At 45.8% G+C, this 20,530-nt stretch overlaps 1 protein-coding gene across 2 annotated transcripts in view; it reads left to right on the forward strand.

The window, feature by feature from the left end:
• Positions 1 to 20,530, forward strand: part of PTPN3 (protein tyrosine phosphatase non-receptor type 3) — a 421,949-nt gene that overhangs the window by 172,694 nt on the left and 228,725 nt on the right. Inside the window, exon 6 of one of the 2 annotated variants that reach the window (XM_075314923.1) lies at positions 17,340 to 17,384. In XM_075314923.1, coding sequence (XP_075171038.1) covers positions 17,340 to 17,384 — 45 coding nt within the window. Of the gene's footprint in view, positions 1 to 17,339; positions 17,385 to 20,530 lie in introns of those variants that run through there. The other variant, XM_075314926.1, reaches the window with a different exon arrangement.

The following is a 20,530-nucleotide window of genomic DNA, read 5'->3' on the forward strand; positions in this document are numbered from 1 at the left end:
GAGGCTGGGAGGAGAGAGGCTGATCCTGGGGAAGGCTGGGAAGGGGAGGCTGATGCTGTGGGAGGCTGGAAGGATAGAGGCTGATGCTGGGGGAGGCTGGAAGGAGAGAGACTGAGGCTGGGAGGAGAGAGGCTGATGCTCGGGAAGGCTGATGCTGAGGGAGGCTGGGAGGGGAAAGCTGATGCTGGGGAAGGCTGGGAGGACGGAGGCTGGGAGGAGAGAGGCTGATCCTGGGGAAGGCTGGGAGAGGGAGGCTGATGCTGGGGGAGGCTGGAAGGAGAGAGGCTGATGCTGGGGGAGGCTGGAAGAAGAGAGGCTGATGCTGGGGGAGGCTGATGCTGGGGGAGGCTGGGAGGAGAGAGGCTGATGCTGGGGACAGAGAGGAGAGGCTGATTGCTGGGAGGAGAGAGGCTGATGCTGGGATGAGAGAGGCTGATGCTGGGAGGAGAGAGGCTGATGCTGGGGGAGGCTGGGAGGGGGAGGCTGATGCTGGGGGAGGCTGGGACGAGGGAGGCTGATGCTGGTGGAGGCTGATGCTTGGGGAGGCTGATGCTGGGGGAGGCTGGAAGGAGAGAGGCTAATGCTGGTGGAGGCTGATGCTTGGGGAGGCTGATGCTGGGGGAGACTGGGAGGGGAAGGCTGATGCTGAGGGAGGCTGGGAGGAGGAGGCTGGGAGGAAGGAGGCTGGGAGGAGAGAGGCTGATCCTGGGGAAGGCTGGGAAGGGGAGGCTGATGCTGAGGGAGGCTGGAAGGAGAGAGGCTGATGCTGGGGGAGGCTGGAAGGAGAGAGGCTGATGCTGGTGGAGGCTGATGCTTGGGGAGGCTGATGCTGGGGGAGACTGGGAGCGGAAGGCTGATGCTGAGGGAGGCTGGGAGGGGGAGGCTGGGAGGAAGGAGGCTGGGAGGAGAGAGGCTGATCCTGGGGAAGGCTGGGAAGGGGAGGCTGATGCTGAGGGAGGCTGGAAGGAGAGAGGCTGATGCTGGGGGAGGCTGGAAGGAGAGAGGCTGAGGCTGGGAGGAGAGAGGCTGATGCTGGGGAAGGCTGATGCTGAGGGAGGCTGGGAGGGGAAAGCTGATGCTGGGGAAGGCTGGGAGGACGGAGGCTGGGAGGAGAGAGGCTGATCCTGGGGAAGGCTGGGAGAGGGAGGCTGATGCTGGAGGAGGCTGGAAGGAGAGAGGCTGATGCTGGCGGAGGCTGATGCTGGGGGAGGCTGGAAGGAGAGAGGCTGATGCTGGTGGAGGCTGATGCTTGGGGAGGCTGGGAGAGGGAGGCTGATGCTGAGGGAGGCTGGGAGGAGGGAGGCTGGGAGAGGTAGGCTGAGAGAAGAGAGGCTGATGCACACACACACACGCGCGCGCACTGCACAACACACCACACACCACACACACACACACTGGGAACCACAAACAACTGCCCTACACAGACACCCACACACACAGACAACGCTGCACACACACAACACCCAACACACAAACACCGCGGCACACACAAATATACGCACATACCGCACAACACACACATTGCACAAAACATACCTCCCCCCAAAACACACCACACACACACAAACCGCGCAACACACACACAACGCTACAGACACACAGCGCTCCACAAACAACGCAACACACGCAACACACATACAACACCGCTCTCACCCCCGTCACACCCAGACAACACCCAGAACATGTACAGCGCCTACACAAACACTTGGTAACTACACACAACAACATCTATCTATATATATATATATATATATATATATAACAAAAATCATACATGAACTACACAATACGTAAATTCTAGAATACCCGATGCGTAGAATCGGGCCACCTTCTAGTAAATAAATAAATAATTAAAAAAAATTGCGTGCGGTCCCCCCTAATTTCAATGCCAGCCAGATACAGTCATACGGCTGAAGGCTGGTATTCTCACGATGGGGAGGTCCACGTTATGGGGAGCCCCCCAGCCTAACAATATCAGTCAGCAGCTGCCCAGAATGGCCGCATCCATTAGATGCGGCTGTTCTGGGACAGTACCCGGCTCTTCCCGATTTGCCCTGGTGCGTTGGCAAATCGGGGTAATAAGGAGTTATTGGCAGCCCATAGCTGCCAATAAGTCCTAGATTAATCATGTCAGGCGTCTCCCCGAGATACCGTCCATGATTAATCTGTAAGTTACAGTAAATAAACACACACTTGAAAAAATCCTTTATTAGAAATAAAAAACACTAACAAATTCCCTCGTTCTCCCATTTAATAAACCCGACAAAGCCCTCCATGTCCGGCGTAATCCAGGATGGTCCAGCATCGCTTCCAGCTCTGCTGCATGGAGGTGACCGGAGCAGCAGCAGACACCGCCACTCCTGTCAGCTCCACGCAGCAAATGAAGACAGCCGCGCGATCAGCTGATGATGTCACTGAGGTTACCCGCGGCCACCGCTGGATCCAGCGGTGGCCGCGAGTAACCTCAGTGACAGCTCATCTGATCGCGCAGCTCACCTCATTTGGTGGCTCTGGCAGCTGAAAACATTGATTTTCCCCTCTCGCTGCTGCTGCTGCTGATAGTCACGTCCTCCACATCATCTCCCCTGTGCGTGCACGCTGGGGACAGCGGTACTTCGGGGAACACCTGGAGGACGGGACTATCAGCGGTGGCGGCAGCGAGAGGGGTCCATCATCTCCCCTGTGCATGCATGCTGGGGACAGCGGTACTTCGGGGAACACGTGGAGGACGGGACTATCAGCGGCAGCGAGAGGGGGATGGACATTGGCAGCTGAAAACATTGATTTTTTTCCCCTCTCGCTGCCGCCGCCGCTGATAGTCCCGTCCTCCACATCATCTCCCCTGTGCGTGCACGCTGGGGACAGTGGTACTTCGGGGAACACGTGGAGGACGGGACTATCAGTGGAAATTTTGGAAATATACTTACCAATTCAATCAGCTTCCTTACATTAATCTGCATACGTTAATACCAGGTCATGTCTTCTGCTGCACTCCAAAGTACTGCTCCTACACTATTTAGCATGGAACAGTGGGGTTTCCACTTGCCTGTTACCTCACTTCCTGACAAATCACCTGCATTTTTGGTACCAAAAACGCAGGTAAAAGGCAGGTAAAATGCACCACTTTTGATAGCATGCATTTTTCCTGCGTTTTTGATGCCCTCATTGATTTCAATGGGTGACAAATGTTGACAAAAACGCAGGAAGAATGAACATGCTGCATTTTTTTTGTCACAAACTTTTGACAAAAAAAACGCTGACAAATAAACTGCAATGTGCGCATGACAAATCTGACTTCTCCTAGACTTTGATGGGAAGTCAAATGTCAGAAAGTTCTGCTGACAAAACTGCAGCCAAAAAAGCAGCAAAAAAGCAGGAAAAAAAGCAGCGTGCGCATGTAGCCGGGAGAATAAGACATCGTTTGGCATAACAGAAAATTGTTGATGTTGCCCCATAGCAGGTACCATCTAATATAATTTGGCTTCAATAGCCCCAACATGTACTACAGCACTACATATATTATTATTCTCACCAATTGCTGCTCCCATTGAGGCTTAAAATGTCATTACTAAGTCTCAAACATGCTCATTCCCACACAGGCCGGATTTTGTAGGCATGTTAACCTTTTAGTATGGTTTTAGTGTCAGAGCTGGAATTAATGTACCATGAGCAACCTTGCACTAAGCTAGGAGAATAAACTAACTAAATGCAGATTACTATAAGGCAAGTATGGTAACTAGCAGGAGTCATGCAGGACCTCAAAATATCCAAAGGAAAACAGTATGTGGTGAATTAGTTTGGTATTGTAGGCTGTGCTAGAGCCGCTAAGGATGTATTTGAGTGCACTCACGGATGGCTTTGAATTAGCGCTCTGGAAACCATTAGGTCATTTGTACATTTTGTTAGCTGGTTGAGTGTAGCACAAACCGCATTGCCAGCTAGTTTACAAGCAGAGGAGTATTTGACTCTTGCTTCAAGCTATTGAACATGGTAGGCAATGCACATCAAGCTATAAGGTGATATAATTCCTCCATAATTACTTTTTATCTGTGCAAAAAAAGGATTTGCACTTTGAACCATCATTACGGTTAACTCTAAAACTGCAGCTTTTGGTCAGAGTCACTGCCTTTGACCACAGATATTGTGTCTGTTACATGTATAGACAGGAAGTCATTGAGAACTGGGGAGAAGGATGCCATCAGGACATGCACAAAGGTGGATTTGAGTGGAAAATGCACAGCAAAAAGTTGCAAGGTATTTTTCTTTCGTTATTAGAGGGCAGAAAACTGGTTTTGCAAGTAGAGTTAGGCTTTTGTGGCCCCAATGATTCATATGAAAGTATGTTTTTTTTGTTTTTTTATAGCTCATCATGGATTAAAACGTTTTTGTTTTTTTTTTCTGTAGTATTATATATAATACTAATATCCTGTATGTGTATATTGCAGTATTGTCTTAGATTTTATAATACGTTTCAGTAAGAGCAAACTTGTCATTTCTGCCTTCTAAAAAGACATTGGTTTTCATGGTGGAGTTACAGTGCCTTGCGAAAGTATTCAGCCCCTTTGAATTTTTCAACCTTTTCCCACATTTCAGGCTTCAAACATAAAGATACAAATTGTAATGTTATGGTGAAGAATCAACAAGTGGGACACAATTGTGAAGTTGAACGAAATTTATTGCTTATTTTAAATTTTTGTAAAAAATAATTAACTGAAAATTTGGGCGTGCAATATTATTCGGCCCCTTTACTTTTAATGCAGTCAACTCACTCCAGAAGTTCATTGAGGATCTCTGAATGATTCAATGTTGTCCTAAATGATTGATGATGATAAATATAAGCCATCTGTGTGTAATCTAGTCTCTGTATAAATACACCTGCTCTGTGATAGTCTCAGTGTTTTGTTTAAAGCACAAAGAGCATTATGAAGACCAAGGAACATAACAGGCAGGTCCGTGATACTGTTGTGGAGAAGTTTAAAGCCGGATTTGGTTACAAAAAGATTTCCACAACTTTAAACATCCCAAGGAGCACTGTGCAAGTGATCATATTGAAATGGAAGGAGTATCATACCACTGAAAATCTACCAAGACCCGGCCGTCCCTCAAAAGTTTCATCTCAAACAAGGAGAAAACTGATCAGAGATGCAGCCAAGAGGCCCATGATCACTCTGGATGAACTGCAGAGATCTATAGCTGAGGTGGGAGAGTCTGTCTATAGGACAACAATCAGTCGTACATAGCACAAATCTGGCCTTTTTGGAAGAGTGGCAAGAAGAAAGCCATTTCTCAAAGATATCCATAAAAAGTGTTGTTTAAAGTTTGCCACAAGCCACCTGGGAGACACACCAAACATGTGGAAGAAGGTGCTCTGGTCAGATGAAACCAAAATCGAACTTTTTGGGCACAATGCCAAACGATATGTTTGGCATAAAAGCAACACAGCTCATCACCCTGAACACACCATCCCCATTGTCAAACATGGTGGTAGCAGCATCATGGTTTGGGCCTGCTTTTCTTCAGCAGGGACAGGGATAGTGGTTAAAATTGATTTGAAGATGGATGGAGCCAAATACAGGACCATTCTTGAAGAAAACCTGTTGGAGTCTGCAAAAGACCTGAGTCTGGGACGGAGATTTTTCTTTCAACAAGACAATGATCCCAAACATAAAGCAAAATCTACCATGGAATGGTTCATAAATAAACGTATCCAGGTGTTATAATGGCCAAGTCAAAATCCAGACCTGAATCCAATCGAGAATCTGTGGAAAGAGCTGAAAACTGCTGTTCACAAACGCTCTCCATCCAACCTCACTCAGCTCGAGCTGTTTGCAAAGGAAGAATGGGCAAGAATTTTAGTCTCTCGATGTGCAAAACTGATAGAGACATACCCCAAGCGACTTGCAGCTGTAATCGCAGCAAAATGTGGCGCTACAAAGTATTAACTTAAAGGGGCCGAATAATATTGCACGCCCCAATTTTTAGTTTATTTTTTTACAATAGTTTAAAATAAGCAATACATATTGTTCAACTTGATTCTTCACCATAACATTACAACTTTTTATCTTTATGTTTGAAGCCTGATATGTGGGAAAAGGTTGAAAAATTCAAAGGGGGCCGAATACTTTTGCAAGGCACTGTATTAATGGCAACCTTTAGGCCAGTTTCACAAAATAGTTCCCCTCCTGAATGAAGAAAACATACTTTAGTACATCCACTTAGGCGCTATTAAACAGCTCATCTTCTTCCTTCTACAGGAGAGCTATTTGGCATTGAAACCCTAAAATAAGTATAATTGCTAAACCATTGGCAAAACTATACTTATATATGGTTTAACCCATGTATTCGCATCTTCAAGATTCCAGTAGTAGCTATGTGTTTTATATCTTTACTTGTGAGCATTTAAAAATGTAAGTTTGTTTTTTATTTTACTCAATATTTCTAAGATATTTATCAGCAAAAGATACCTATTATTCCAAGGGATACAGTTGAAACCAGAAGTTTACATACACTATCTATCTCACTATATGACATGAAATCAGAATAGACCTTTCCTGTTTAGGTCAGTTAGGATTACTAAAATTATGTATATTTGCCAAATGGCAGAATAATGAGAAAGAGAATATATTAAGTCATTTTTATTACTTTCTGCAAAGTCAAAGGTTTGCATACACAAAGAGTACTATGCCTTTAAACAATATGGAACAGCCCATATGATAATGTCATGTCTTTGAAAGTTTTTGATAGGTTTATTGGCAACATCTGACTTAATTAGAGAAGGACACCTGTGGATGTATTTTTAATGCACAACTGAAACACACTGCTTCTTTGTGTAGCATCATGGGAAAGTAAAAAAAAATCAGCCAAGATCTCAGGAAGAAGAGAATTGTGAACTTGCAAAAGTCTGGTTCATTTTGGGTGCAATTTCCAGATACCTGAAGGTGCCTCGTTCATCTGTACAAACAATTATACACAAAGATGGGAATATCCAGCCATCATACCGCTCAGGAAGGAGATGGGTTCTGCATACCAGAGATGAACGTGCTTTGGTCAGACATGTGCATATCAACCTAAGAACAAAAGCAAAAAGCCTTGTGAAGATGTTGTTGGAAGCTGGTAAGATTGTGTCATTATCCACGGTGAAATGAGTACTGTATCAACATGGCCTGAAAGGCCATTCTACCATGAAGAAGCCATCACTCCAAAAGAAACATAAAATAGCCAGATTAATGTATGCAAATGCACACAAGAACAAAGACCTTAATTTTTGGAGACATGTCCTGTGGTTTGACAAAACTAAAATTAAACAGTTTGACCATAATTACCATGGTTACATTCGGAAGAAAAAGGGAAAAGCTTTGAAGCCTAAGAACACCATCCCAACTGTGAAACACGGAGGTGACAGCCTCATTTTGTAGGGTTGTTTTGCTGCAGGAGGGACTTGTGCACTTCACTAAATAGATGGCATCATGAGGAATGAAGATTATGTGGCCATACTGAAGCAACATCTCAAGACATCACTCAGGACCTTAAAGCTTGGGCGATAATGGGTCTTCCAAATGGACAATGACCCGAAGCATACTGCCAAACTGGTTACAAAGTGGCTTAAGGATAACAAAGTCAATGTTTTAGAGTGGCCATAACAAAACTCTAGTCTCCATCCTATTAAAAATTTATGGTTAAAGCTGAAAAGGCAGGTGCAAGCAAGGCGACTTAGAAACATGGCGAGTTACACCAGTTCTGTCAGGAGGAATAGGCCCAAATTCTTATTAACTATTTTGAGAAGCTTGTAGAAGGATATCCAAAACGTTTGACCAAAGTCATACGGTTTAAGAGCAATTCTACCAAATACTATTGAAATGTATGTAAACTTTTCACTTTGCAGAAAGTAATAAAAATGCCTTAAAACATATTCTCTCTCTCTCTCAATATTCTGGCATTTGACAAGTATAAATAACTAACTGTAGTACCCGGAATTGCCCGGGATAGTAACCAAGTGTATCTCTGTTTCTGTCTGCCTGCCTCTCTATCTGTCTCCCTTTCTGTATGTTTGTCTCCCTTTCTGTTTGTCTGTCTCCCTCCCTCTCTGTCTGTCTCTATCTCCCTCTATGTCTGTCTCCCTCTCTGTCTGTCTTTCTCCCTCTCTGTCTGTCTGTCTCCCTCTTTGTCTATCTGTCTCCTTCTCTGTATGTCTGTCTGCCTCTCTGTCTCTATGTGTCTGTGTGTGACTGTCTCTGTGTGTGGCTGTCATTGTTTTTGTCTATCTCTGTGTCTGGCAGTCTCTGTGTCTGTCACTGTTTGTGTGGGTCTGTCTCTGCATCAGCCTGTGTCTTAGCATCTGTGTGTATCTCTGTGCTTGTGTGTGTGTCTCAGTGTGTGTGTGTCTGTGTGTCTTTCTGTGTTTGTGTGTGTCTGTCTCTGTGTGTGTCTCTGCCTTGTCAGTTTCTGTCTGCGTGTCTCTGCGATTGTATTTTTGTGTTTGTCTCTGTGTGTCTGTCTCTACCAATAATCATATTACTTCACACATAAGCTTCTTATACTAAGAATGCCCTTCATTGCCTATAGCAACCAATCAGAGGTCCTATTAATGACCTTTAGCTCACAGCTCCATTGACAGGTTTTTTGGCGAATAACTGTAAAGCGTTTGTCTTAAATTCTCTCTTCAAAACATAGTTTTTGACGTTCCATGAGTAAAGTTAGGTGCAAACTTTCGTGATTATAAATTTGACTGTGAGGATTCCTTTAGCGGACATACACACATTTATACACACATACATACATACATACACTCAGCTTTATATATTAGAGTTTGGTAATCCTAATTTACCTAAAACGGGAAAGGTTTATCCTGATTTCATGTCAGATAGTGAGTGTCTTTTTAAATAGTGTATGTGTAGCGCCCCACGGGGCAGGTGGTTAACCTACTCGCTGCCGGGCCGTTTCGGGTCAGGTCAGGCGATGTCATTGGTGGCCTTGCCCGGTTCTGTTGCCCCAAGGCGTACAGTAAATGGTGGGGGAAGTGGGGTATTTGGGAAAGTTTGTTGTGATGCCACCTGTGGTATGCAGCCAGGGAATGGCCGCTGCTGCCGGGTTCCTTGCTGGGGCTGGTGGTAGTGCAGCTCGGGTGTGATCACTCCCCACAGGCGGAGCGGGCCCCAGGAGGATGGTGAGGGTTGTAGTGGTGCAATGGGGTGCAGGGCTGGGACGCCGACAGTAACTGGACAACACAAGTTGGTAGTTTCCTCTTTTCCTTTACTGGTCAGATGTTATGGTCCAGGTTTACAGTGATCCGGTCAGCCCAGAAGCAGTGTGGATCTCTCCTTGCCTGGCAGGTTGGAGGCCTTCCTTAATGCGCTCTTGGTGGGAGCCGCTGCGACCTGGAGCAGCGCAGCATCCCCTTCTCTCTCTTTACTTAAAGATGACTGTCCCCTGTGACGGGCAGCGTGAACTGGCTATGGGACCTGCTTGTATTACTGCGATCCCGGTTTCTATATTGCTACGTCTTGGAACTATGGTGGGCCAGGAATGTAGAATCTCTTGCCCTCCTGGTTTTGCTACTGGGCCATTAGCGCTCAGTAACCGAGGACCCCGGTGTCCCGTCCTAGCGCTCGTGCCTCGAAAGCTCAAGCAGAAGCTCTCAAACAGCACACGGGAGCCACAGTGGTGTAATTCTCCTCACTGGGATCAATGCTTTTTCTCCTTGCCAACACTGTTCTGCCTCACTTCCTGCCTGTTCACTTTAACCCTTCCCTCAGGTCAGCATGTACAGGGAGACTCCCTTCAAAACTGGTTATGAGCTCCCCCTGCTGGCCTGGAGTAGGAGATGTTGTATGTGATATTCTTGATAAGAAGAGGTTCCCCACGCTGCCTCCAAGCATAGCATTGAACCCGGTGAGGAGAATTACGCCACTGTGGCTCCCGTGACCACTGGGGTGCCACATATTTAAAATTATGACTTCAACTGTGTGTGTTATTGAATGTAGCTCAGCCCAAACATATAATAATTCAAGTTATTACTCATGCTTGTTCCCAAATACATTTTTACAACTTCTTTTTTCTAACTTACTTATGGTTTATCTTTTACTATTTTTTTTTTTAATAGATTTGGAAATTCAGTTTATGATCTGGATGAATTGTTGTTATTTTAAACTAGGTATTTCAGTTTGTAAAAGTAATTATACTTAACAACTAATCTGTACAATAAAGGTGCCTATAAACTAATTGCAGTAAGTGGAACACTCATTCAGCCGACAGATTTTTTTGTCATAAACTCAGTTTGAGGCCAAGTTCACACGATCATATTTTCGGTCCCAGGGTTGTGTGTGAAAAAAAGGTCTGCGTTACGGCTAATGTTATTTAATAAGTGCAGTGCAAATGAGCGACTTTTTTTTTTTAATCACAGACTGAATCTGCGTGTGAAACAATCATAGCATACAGTAGTTTCTTCCGTGTGTCAGATGAGACCCACCAATTCAAGCCTATGTGTGCGCAAAGAAATGGCATTCTATACGGAGCCACAGTATACCACCTGATTATTGTGGATACATTGCTATTATTTAACTTATACTGTATATAGTCTCGTAGATTTGTAATAGCTGCTGTATAAAAACATTGCATACCATTTACGAATAACAAAAAAAGATCAACCAAGTTTTGTAGATGAAACTTTTGTCCATGATTTTCTGTTGCTTGTGTGAACATAGCCTGAGTGTGCATGTTTTTATCAATGTAGATAACGGTTGCCACGCTAAAATACAACATGCCTGAATCTTTTTGCTTGATGTTCTGCTGGGGCAGAGTCAGATGACCTGTCATACACCCTAGGTGGATTCAGCATATAGTTAACAAATGTATATTGGCCTTTGGCACCTTAAATCTGGTACACTGGGGGCAGAAAAACGCTGTTTTATATAATTACAATGATGTTTTTCATCTCTGAAAAATATATAATACCAAAGAGAAGTAGTCTGGGGAAGAAATATAAGAAAAATTATATTGCAAATTCTCATGTCAATATCTATGGAGGGAATATTTTCTCGGGTCTTGAAATGATAAAACTAGATAGTATTTTCTTTTTGATAGCTAACACATTTGACAACATTCAGTGTAGCACCAAATATGTTTCTTACAATGTTCACTGAAAATGGCTATACAGCTTATTCCTCACTCCATCCCATCCACCCACTCAATACACATGCACGTTTGGCTCTGCCAAGTGTGCATATGTTTTCAGTAGGAAACAAAGGATTTGGCATGCTGAAATCCAACATGCTTGATACATCTTTTTCTTGGCACTTGCCACCAGGGAAGTATAGGGACTCTCGTACACATTAGATCTTGGCCAATGCTGCAGACAATTTGGTCAAGGTTAATGAGTAAGTTAAAAGTGTTGTCCATTACTTTTCTACTGATGACTTGACTTATCCTTGTTAAAGGTGATAAGTATAAGGTTTTGAGGTCTCACATCCTACACCCTGAACGACGGATATCACTTTCAGTGACCGATTGTGTAAACATTTATGGAGCAGAACGACACTGGCCCGTACACTGTTTAGTGGATGCTGCCAGGTACTGCAGCTCATATTGAAGAGAATATTGGCCCCCAACAATATTATATTGATGACCTATCTGTGGGTAGGTCATCAGTATAAAAATAGCGGACCATACTTTTAAGGCTTATTTGAAGATAATTTATACTGTTCTTAGATCTTCAGTACATTCTAATTACATTTTCTTATCATGGTCATGGATACACATTACTTCTTATAAACCATTTATTAAGGTTTTGTAAATAATGTTTCTTAGCTGTGAAAATTTAAGTTGATATTTTGTCAATAGGTAAAGTTTTCTTTATTTTGGGTTAAAAGGATAGTAAGTTATTTTTGTCATATTGCGACTAGGGCAACAAACGTCATAATTCATCTCGATTCAAACTTAAATTATTTCCAATTTTAAACAATAAACCTTTATTAATTATTAATGGAATGTAAACCAGACCACACCTAATGGTTAAAAACCCCTATGGTTCTTATATTTGGAATAGTACTACACCTGCAGAGATTCAGCTATAAATTGTGGCTGGGACTGATATTCACAAAACTAACCCAGTAAAAAAGTTAAAACATTAAAAAACACTATCCTTGTAATGTTTTGCCAGATACTGGTGTTCTGAAGGGAATTCACATGAGCATCATGTCTAGAATGCTAGTTCTGAATCTGTAATGACTTTGACTTGATGTCACTGGGGCATTGCCTTTATGGCCAGTAAATAGAAGTCAATTAGCTGTATATAAGCAATCCTACTATTGACAGCATACTAGAACTTTTCTAAACTGTGCGTTAGGATTTAGTAAGTCATTGCCCTTTGAATCCTCTTGAGAACGGTAGTACATGGGGAAACATGTTGGGAAGGTAGTGATCTGAATGGTCTCTTCTGTCTGTAATAGTGCTGTGAACTTCAGTCATAGATGCAGAGATTAATGTATATATACTGTCTAAAGACTCACGCAAATGACTGTATTTTCAGTCAGAGTGCTATCCATCAAAAATGGGAGCGCACTCAGACCAATGTTATTCAATGAATCAGTGCACATGTCTTATTTTTGTTACTCGGACCGGGTGGTCCAAGGGAAAAATGGCAGCATGAGCAATTTGTCTCCCGAATCAAATGGCAGTCGGCCAATCAGGTCTATATGGGTCTGTAATAAATTGGACAGCACTCAGAAGACATCTGATTTTCACGGACTATAATTTTAATTCTTCTTCTCCAAGTAAAACTGAGCGAACTCTGATCAGACTCTCATTAGCATATTCGTACTGTTCTCTTGGATGGAGAAAATCTAGTCGCGTGAACCCAGCCTAATCGGAAACACTGAGGAGTATGCTCATCAGTTACAAAAGCCAATATAAAAGGTGTGGTCCTTTTCTAAATGCAAGAAACACTGAGTTTTTAACCATTGTGTGGTCTGTTTTATATTATGTTAACCCCTTAACGACCTTTGACGTACTGGGTACGTCACGGTGACATGGTGCTAAACGACCCATGACGTACCCAGTACGTCATGGCGAAATCGCGATCCCGGAGCCCTTGGAGTCCAATTTCTTTGATTAAACGGTGGATTCGGGAAGGAGGGGACCTCTGCCTGACCTCAGGAGGGGTGGTGCCTCCTCCCCGAACCTACAGAGGCTGTGATTGGCTGACAAACGCCGCTCAGCCAATTACAGTCACTGTAATGTTCCAGCCATTGAAAATGGCTGGAACATTTAAATCCAGCCCTGATCAGTGCTGCTGTAGCACTGGCCATTGGCTGGAGCTGGGTGATCGGTGCTTCACCCGCCCCCAGCTCTGATTGGAGAGACCGGTCTTGTGACCGGTCTCTCCAATCAATGTGGATCTGCGGCCTGTGACCGTCCCTGGAAGCCGAGGAGAGCGGTCTCTGCGGGTGCCCATCGGTAAGTTGCCGCCCGCCCCTGTCCCCGATCGCCCGCCCCTGTCCCCCCCTGTCCCCAATCGCCCTGCCAGCCCCGCCGCTGTCTCCGATCGCCCCCGCCGCTGTCTCCGATCGCCCCGCCCGCCCCCGCCGCTGTCTCCGATCGCCCCGCCCGCCCCCGCCGCTGTCTCCGATCGCCCCGCCCACCAGCGCCGCTGTCTCCTATACCCTCGCCCGCCACCGCCAGCCTCGCCGCGGCTCCCGATCCACCGCTGTCCCCGCCGCCGCTCCCGATCCACCGCTGTCCCCGCCGCCACGCTCCCGATCCACCGCTGTCCCCGCCGCTACGCTCCCGATCCACCGCTGTCCCCGCCGCCACGCTCCCGATCCACCGCTGTCCCCGCCGCCACGCTGCCGATCCACCGCTGTCCCCGCCGCCACGCTCCCGATCCACCGCTGTCCCCGCCGCCACGCTCGCCACTGTCCCCACCGCCGCTCCGGATCCACCGCTGTCCCCGCCGCTGCTCCGGATCCACCGCTGTCCCCGCCGCTGCTCCTGATCCACCGCTGTCCCCGCCGCCACGCTCGCCACTGTCCCCGCCGCCGTCGCACCCACCTTTTTCAGCCGCTGCTGCCCCCGAATCGGCCCCCACTGTTCCCGATCGGCGGTCGCCGCCTCCTTCATCGGCTGCCCCTTCTCCATCGCCACTACACCTCCTATCCCTCCATGTGCTGTAAGCCACCCTCCCCTCACATGTACTGCTGCAAGCCACCCTCCCCCCACATGTGCTGCAAGCCACCCTCCCCCCGGGGCCCCTCCTCCTCCATGTGCCATCTCTCTCACCCATCAGACTCTGCCCCCCTCCCCGATCTGCTGCCTGCTCTCTCCCATCCTCTTCATCAACTGCCCCCTCTCACCCTCCTCAATCTGTTGCCTCCTTCATCTGCTGCCTCTTCTGTCTGCTGTGATCCTGCTGCCTAGATCCATCCTGTAAGGTAGGTATCCCCATCTCACCTCCCTCCCCCCCCATCCTCTGCCGCTCCTCCATCCGCTGCGCCATTTCCCATCTTCCATCCGCTGCGCCCTTTCCCATCCTCTGCCGCTCCTCCATCTGCTGCGCCATTTCCCATCCTCTGCCGCTCCTCCATCCGCTGCGCCATTTCCCATCATCCATCCGCTGCGCCCTTTCTCATCCTCTGCCGCTCCTGCATCCGCTGCGCACTTTCCCATCTTCCATCCGCTGCGCCCTTTCTCATCTGGCGCCCCGCCCTCTCGCATCGCATTATCCAGTGCAGTTGCTCGCTTCCAGACTGCAGTGGATGATGCGATGCGAGACTTGTGCATTGCTCTCACGTTTGGCACTGGTCTTAGTGGCAGGCGCTCTTTTTTTTTTTTATTCATTTTTTTTTTTTTTTTACTGATGTCTGTATTTTTTATTTCGCCAAACTAATTTTTTTGTATGGGGGGGTCTAGTTTCCAAAATGGGATCACATGTGGGGGAGCTCCATTGTTTAGGCACCTCAGGGGGTCTCCAAATGAAACATGGCGTCTGCTAATAATTCCAATCAATTTTACTGTGAAATGGCGCTCCTTCTCTTCTGAGCCCCGCTGTACGCCCAAACAATTGATTTCCACCACATATGAGGTACCTGTGTACTCAGGAGAAATTGCACAATACATTTTATGGTGCATTTTTTCCTCATACCCTTGTGGAAAAAAAAGCTACCTGTTTGAAAAAACAATTTTGTGGTAAAAAAAAGAATAAAATATTTTCACGGCTGAACATTACAAACGTTTGTGAAGCCTCCAGGGGTTCAAAGTGCTCACTAAACAGCTAGATAAATTCCATGAGGGGTCTAGTTTCCAAAATGGGGTCAATTCTGGGGGAGCTCCATTGTTTAGGCACTTCAGGGGGGTCTCCAAACGCAACATGGCGTCCGCTAAGAATTCCAACCAATTTTGCTGTGAAATGGCGCTCCTTGCCATCCGAGTCCTGCCGTGTGCCCAAACATTTGATTTCCACCACATATGGGGTATCTGCGTACTCAGGAGAAAATGCACAATACATTTTATGGTGCATTTTTTCCTGATATCCTTGTGATAAAAAAAAGCTACCTGGTTGAAGCAACAGTTTTGTGGTAAAAAATTTTTTTTTTCTTTTCACGGCTCAACGTTATAAACTTCTGTGAAGCCCCCAGGGGTTCAAAGTGCACATCAAACATCTAGAAAAAATAGTTGAGGGCTCTAGTTTCCAAAATGGGGTCACTTATGGGGGAGCTCCATTGTTTAGGCACCTCAGGGAGTCTTCAAACCCGTCATGGCGTCCGCTAATGAGTGCAGCTAATTTTGCACTCAAAAATTCAAATGGCGCTCCTTGCCTTCCGAGTCCTGCCGTATGCCCAAACATTTGATTTCCACCAAATATGGGGTATCTGCGTACTCAGGAGAAAATGCACAATACATTTTATGGTGCATTTTTTCCTGATACCCTTGTGATAAAAAAAGCTACCTGGTTGAAGCAACGGTTTTGTGGTAAAAAAAAATTTTTTTCTTTTCACGGCTCAACGTTATAAACTTCTGTGAAGCCCCCAGGGGTTCAAAGTGCACATCAAACATCTAGAAAAAATATTTGAGGGCTCTAGTTTCCAAAATGGGGTCACTTATTGGGGAGCTCCATTGTTTAGGTACCTCAGGGAGTCTTCAAACCCGACATGGCGTCCGCTAATGAGTGCAGCTAATTTTGCACTCAAAAATTCAAATGGCGCTCCTTGCCTTCCGAGTCCTGCCGTGTGCCCAAACATTTGATTTCCACCACATATGGGGTATCTGCGTACTCAGGAGAAAATGCACGATACATTTTATGATGCATTTTTCCTGATACCCTTGTGAAAATACTAATTTTTATGGCTAAAGTAACATTTTTGTGTTAAAAAAGTAACATTTTCATTTTTTCGTCTACATTGCTTTGGTTGCTGTGAAGCTCCTAAAGGGTTAATAAACTTCTTGGATGTGGTTTTGAGCAGAGTGAGGGGTACAGATTTTAGAATGGGGTCACTTTTAGGTATTTTCTGTCGCCTAGGTTTCTCAAATCACTCCAAATGTGATGTGGTACCTAAAAATTTTTTTTTTTGTAAATTTTGTTGGAAAAATGAGAAATTGCTGATGAACTTTGAACCCTTCTAACTTCCTAACGGAATTTTTTTTTCAAAAATTGCGCTGGTGTAAAGCAGACAAGTGGGAAATGTTATTTAGTAACTATTTTGTGTGACATATCTTTTAGATTTATGGGCATAAAATTTCAAATTTTGAAAATTGCAAAATTTTCAAAATTTTCGCCAAATTTCCGAAATTTTCACAAATAAACACAAAACATATCGGCCTAAATTTACCACTGACATGAAGTACAATATGTCACGAAAAAACAATCTCAGAATCGCCAGGATCCGTTGAAGTGTTCCAGAGTTATAACCTGTCAAAGTCACACTGGTTAAAATTGCAAAAAATGGCCGGGTCTTTAAGGTGAAAACAGGCTGGGGGCTGAAGGGGTTAATGATTAATTAGTAAAAGTGTAAAGTATAAAGTGTAAATAATTTGAGAGTGAATCTAGACAAATTCACATAATTTGTTGTCCTAGTGGCAATTTGAAAAAAAGAAAACTGATAGTATATATTATCTTATAAATTGGTTAATTTGGCAGACATAAAAGGATCATCAAGCTATGTCATAACAAGTGTTGATCAACTTATCAAATACATTTTTGTTTTTTGCTGTTCAGAAGAGGAATTTTATTTTTTTCTTCGTAAAATTCTGTAGCCTTTTTCCATTTTACCAATGCAAGTTCACATCAAAGTCTCTTTAGTTTATAGCCACTATTATTTCTTATTTAATGTTTTGTTCTTATTTTTTTCCAGGCATTTATACTTCTTGCAGCTGAAAAATGATATTTTAGAAGGACGGTAAGATATACATTAATTCTGTTCATTGAGATGGGTTGTGTGTTTGGATTCCTCAGAAGGAAGTTTGAACTGCTCAGAGGTCTATCTGAAAGTATTATGTGATGGATTAGGATCTGAGAATCTGCGTGCTTTTGCAGCAACTAAGTCTCATCCTATGTAGGAATTTATTTCCGATTCCACTCCTAAGACGTCACTGTTTTGGTGTTGGTATGGTATTTAAAATGAAAAGGAAACTGTTGCTATTATTAAAGGGACTCTGTCAGGATGTTTTTGCAATATAATCTGAAGCCAGCATGCTGTAAGGGTTAACATACGGAGTATAGTGAGGTGTCTCTTATCACAAAGTCTGTCTTTGTTTGCCTGCAATATTAAGGCCCCGTCACAGTAAGCAACATCGCTAGCAACATCGCTGCTAACGAACAACTTTTGTGACGTTGCTAGCGATGTTGCTGTATGTGACATCCAGCAACAACCTGGCCCCTGCTGTGAGGTCGTTGGTTGTTGCTGAATGTCCTGGGCCATTTTTTAGTTGTTGCTGTCCTGCTGTGAAGCACAGATCGCTGTGTGTGACAGCGAGACAGCAACAACTAAATGTGCAGGCAGCAGGAGCCGGCTTCTGCAGAGGCTGGTAACCAATGTAAACATCGGGTAACCAAGAAGCCCTGTCCTTGGTTACCCGATATTTACCTTTGTTACCAGCCTCCGCCGCTCTCACTGTCAGTGCCGGCTCCTGCTCTGTGCACATGTAGCTGCAGGACACATCGGGTTAATTAACCCGATGTGTGCTGTAGCTAGGAGAGCAAGGAGCCAGCGCTAAGCATTGTGCGCTGCTCCCTGCTCTGTGCACATGTAGCTGCAGCACACATCGGGTAATTAACCCGATGTGTGCTGTAACTAGGAGAGCAGGGAGCCAGCGCTCAGTGTGCGCTGCTCCCTGCTCTCTGCACGTGTAGCTCCGTGCGCTGGTAACCAAGGTAAATATCGGGTTGGTTACCCGATATTTACCTTAGTTACCAAGCGCAGCATCTTCCATGCGGCGCTGGGGGCTTGTCACTGGTTGCTGGTGAGCTGGAGCGTCGCAGTGTGACATCTCACCAGCAACCTCCTAGCAACTTACCAGCGATCCCTATCGTTGTTGGGATCGCTGGTAAGTTGCTTAGTGTGACTGGACCTTTAGTTTAAGCCTGTTATCTTTATCATTAGTGGGTTTGAGGAGTGTGAGAGCTGTAGTCTGACTCTGCACCCTTTGTGATTACCAGCTTTTCTCTATTGAAATATATACTGAAAAGCCTTGTGTGGGCGGGGGCAGCTCCCAGAGCTCTGCTACATGCAAAAAATAAAATCTTTCACGGCGTCAGAATGGCTACAGCCACTAATCTAAGTGATACATTGTTAGATTCAGGATCTCTTTGCCTACGGCATGCATACTCAGATGAGGTAGCAAAAACCTGCTAACAGATTCCCTTCAATATTATTACTATTATTATATACGTACATATATTATTATATATGTACATATATTATTTATACATATAATTATTTCTTTTGAAATAATGATAAATTATAAAGTGTATTTATTATTATATGGCCATTGTAAACATTTTAAATACCAGTGAACTTACCAGTTCAGAGCACTTGCCAATTTTATTTTGTGGTCTTATTATGACATATATTTTATAGGTTTATTTGTAGAATAATAGTTTTTTGTGAGTAAAGGCCGCTTTCCACGCTGCGACCATCGCTCAAGCGATCTCGTTGGGGTCACGGAATTTGTGATTCACATCCGGTCGCTTTAGCGATGTCTTTGCGTGTGACACCTATGAGCGATTTTGAATCGTCGCAAAAACGGTCAAAATCGCTCATCGGTGATATGCCCCCCTGTTACGAGGGGGACCCGGGGAAGCGTGCCAAGATGGGAAATGGACAGCTTCCGCCGGTCAAGGTCCACTGTGCGGTGTAAGGGACCGCCGCTATGGTGGGTGAAGAGTGAGCGGGTTGCTGCTAGCGATCGTCTGGAATGTCACAGACGATCTATGTACACCGATCTGCCCTAACCCGTGAGGGTTGTATGGCAGGGATCTCACGGCTCGGTGTACCTGTTGCACGGGGAAGCACAGAGGTGCCCACGCACGTGTGCCAGTGGAAGTCACGAGAATATGGCACGAGGGTAGCACAGAGGTGCCCACGCACGTGTGCTTTCAATAACCAGGTGAGTCCGGTGGAGGCTTGAAGAGCTCACCTGGGACAGGAACACGGCCTGTTGAAGGGGATACTGCCGGAGCAGCAAGGCAGGAACACGGCCTGCAAACGAGGTACTGCCTAAGCAGCAAGGGCAAAGCCCACAGAAAACAGTAATGCCTGAGCAGTGGCGTGGCAGCACGCTGCCAGACATCCAAACATAGAAGGACGGTCGCACACCGCCATGATGGCAGGGGGAGCTTTTAAGGAGGTGTAGCTCCACCCAAGGGCGGGCGCGAGACGGTCGTGAGCCAATCAGGGTTCGTGACGTCCTGGCCCAGCCAGTCAGGATTCAGCACATCACCAGCCTCGTCATGGGGCCGTGTGATATCAGTGAGCGAATCAGAAGACGTCACGTGGAGCACATGCTCATCTTCCTGCCTCTGGGTCATAAAGGCAGGATCCTCGGTTTCACAATGTGCAGAGACATGGGAAGTCTTGCTGCTTCCCTGAGCATCTATTCTTTGCACACTGCGCAACCTCCCAGAGCCTCTGTGATGCTGAGCAGGAGAGCTCGTGGCAGGCAAGGGATGGGAGACCGCTCCATTCCTTGCAAGGGGAGAACCACTAGGTGTCACCCTTCTGCTGAATCTCTGAGGAGGCAACTCCTGCAGACTGCACAGTCTCCCAGACGTTTGGCGGTGCCGAGCAGGAGGGCTCGTGGCAGACAAGGAATGGGGGACCACCTCATTCCTTGCAACAAGAGAGCCACGACGTGTAACACCCCCCTATTCTCGAATATCGCTGCTGCTCGGTGTACGAAGTAGTTCGTCCCTCCTGCGGCAGCACACATCGCTATGTGTGACACCGCAGGAACGAGGAACATCACCTTACCTTACGTCCCGCTCATTTCCGCCCCTCCGCTTCTATTGCGCGGCGGTTCAGTGACGCTGCTGTGACGTCGCTGT

This window comes from Anomaloglossus baeobatrachus, chromosome 6 (genome assembly GCF_048569485.1).
Source record: "Anomaloglossus baeobatrachus isolate aAnoBae1 chromosome 6, aAnoBae1.hap1, whole genome shotgun sequence".
Taxonomy (NCBI): Eukaryota; Metazoa; Chordata; class Amphibia; order Anura; family Aromobatidae; genus Anomaloglossus; species Anomaloglossus baeobatrachus.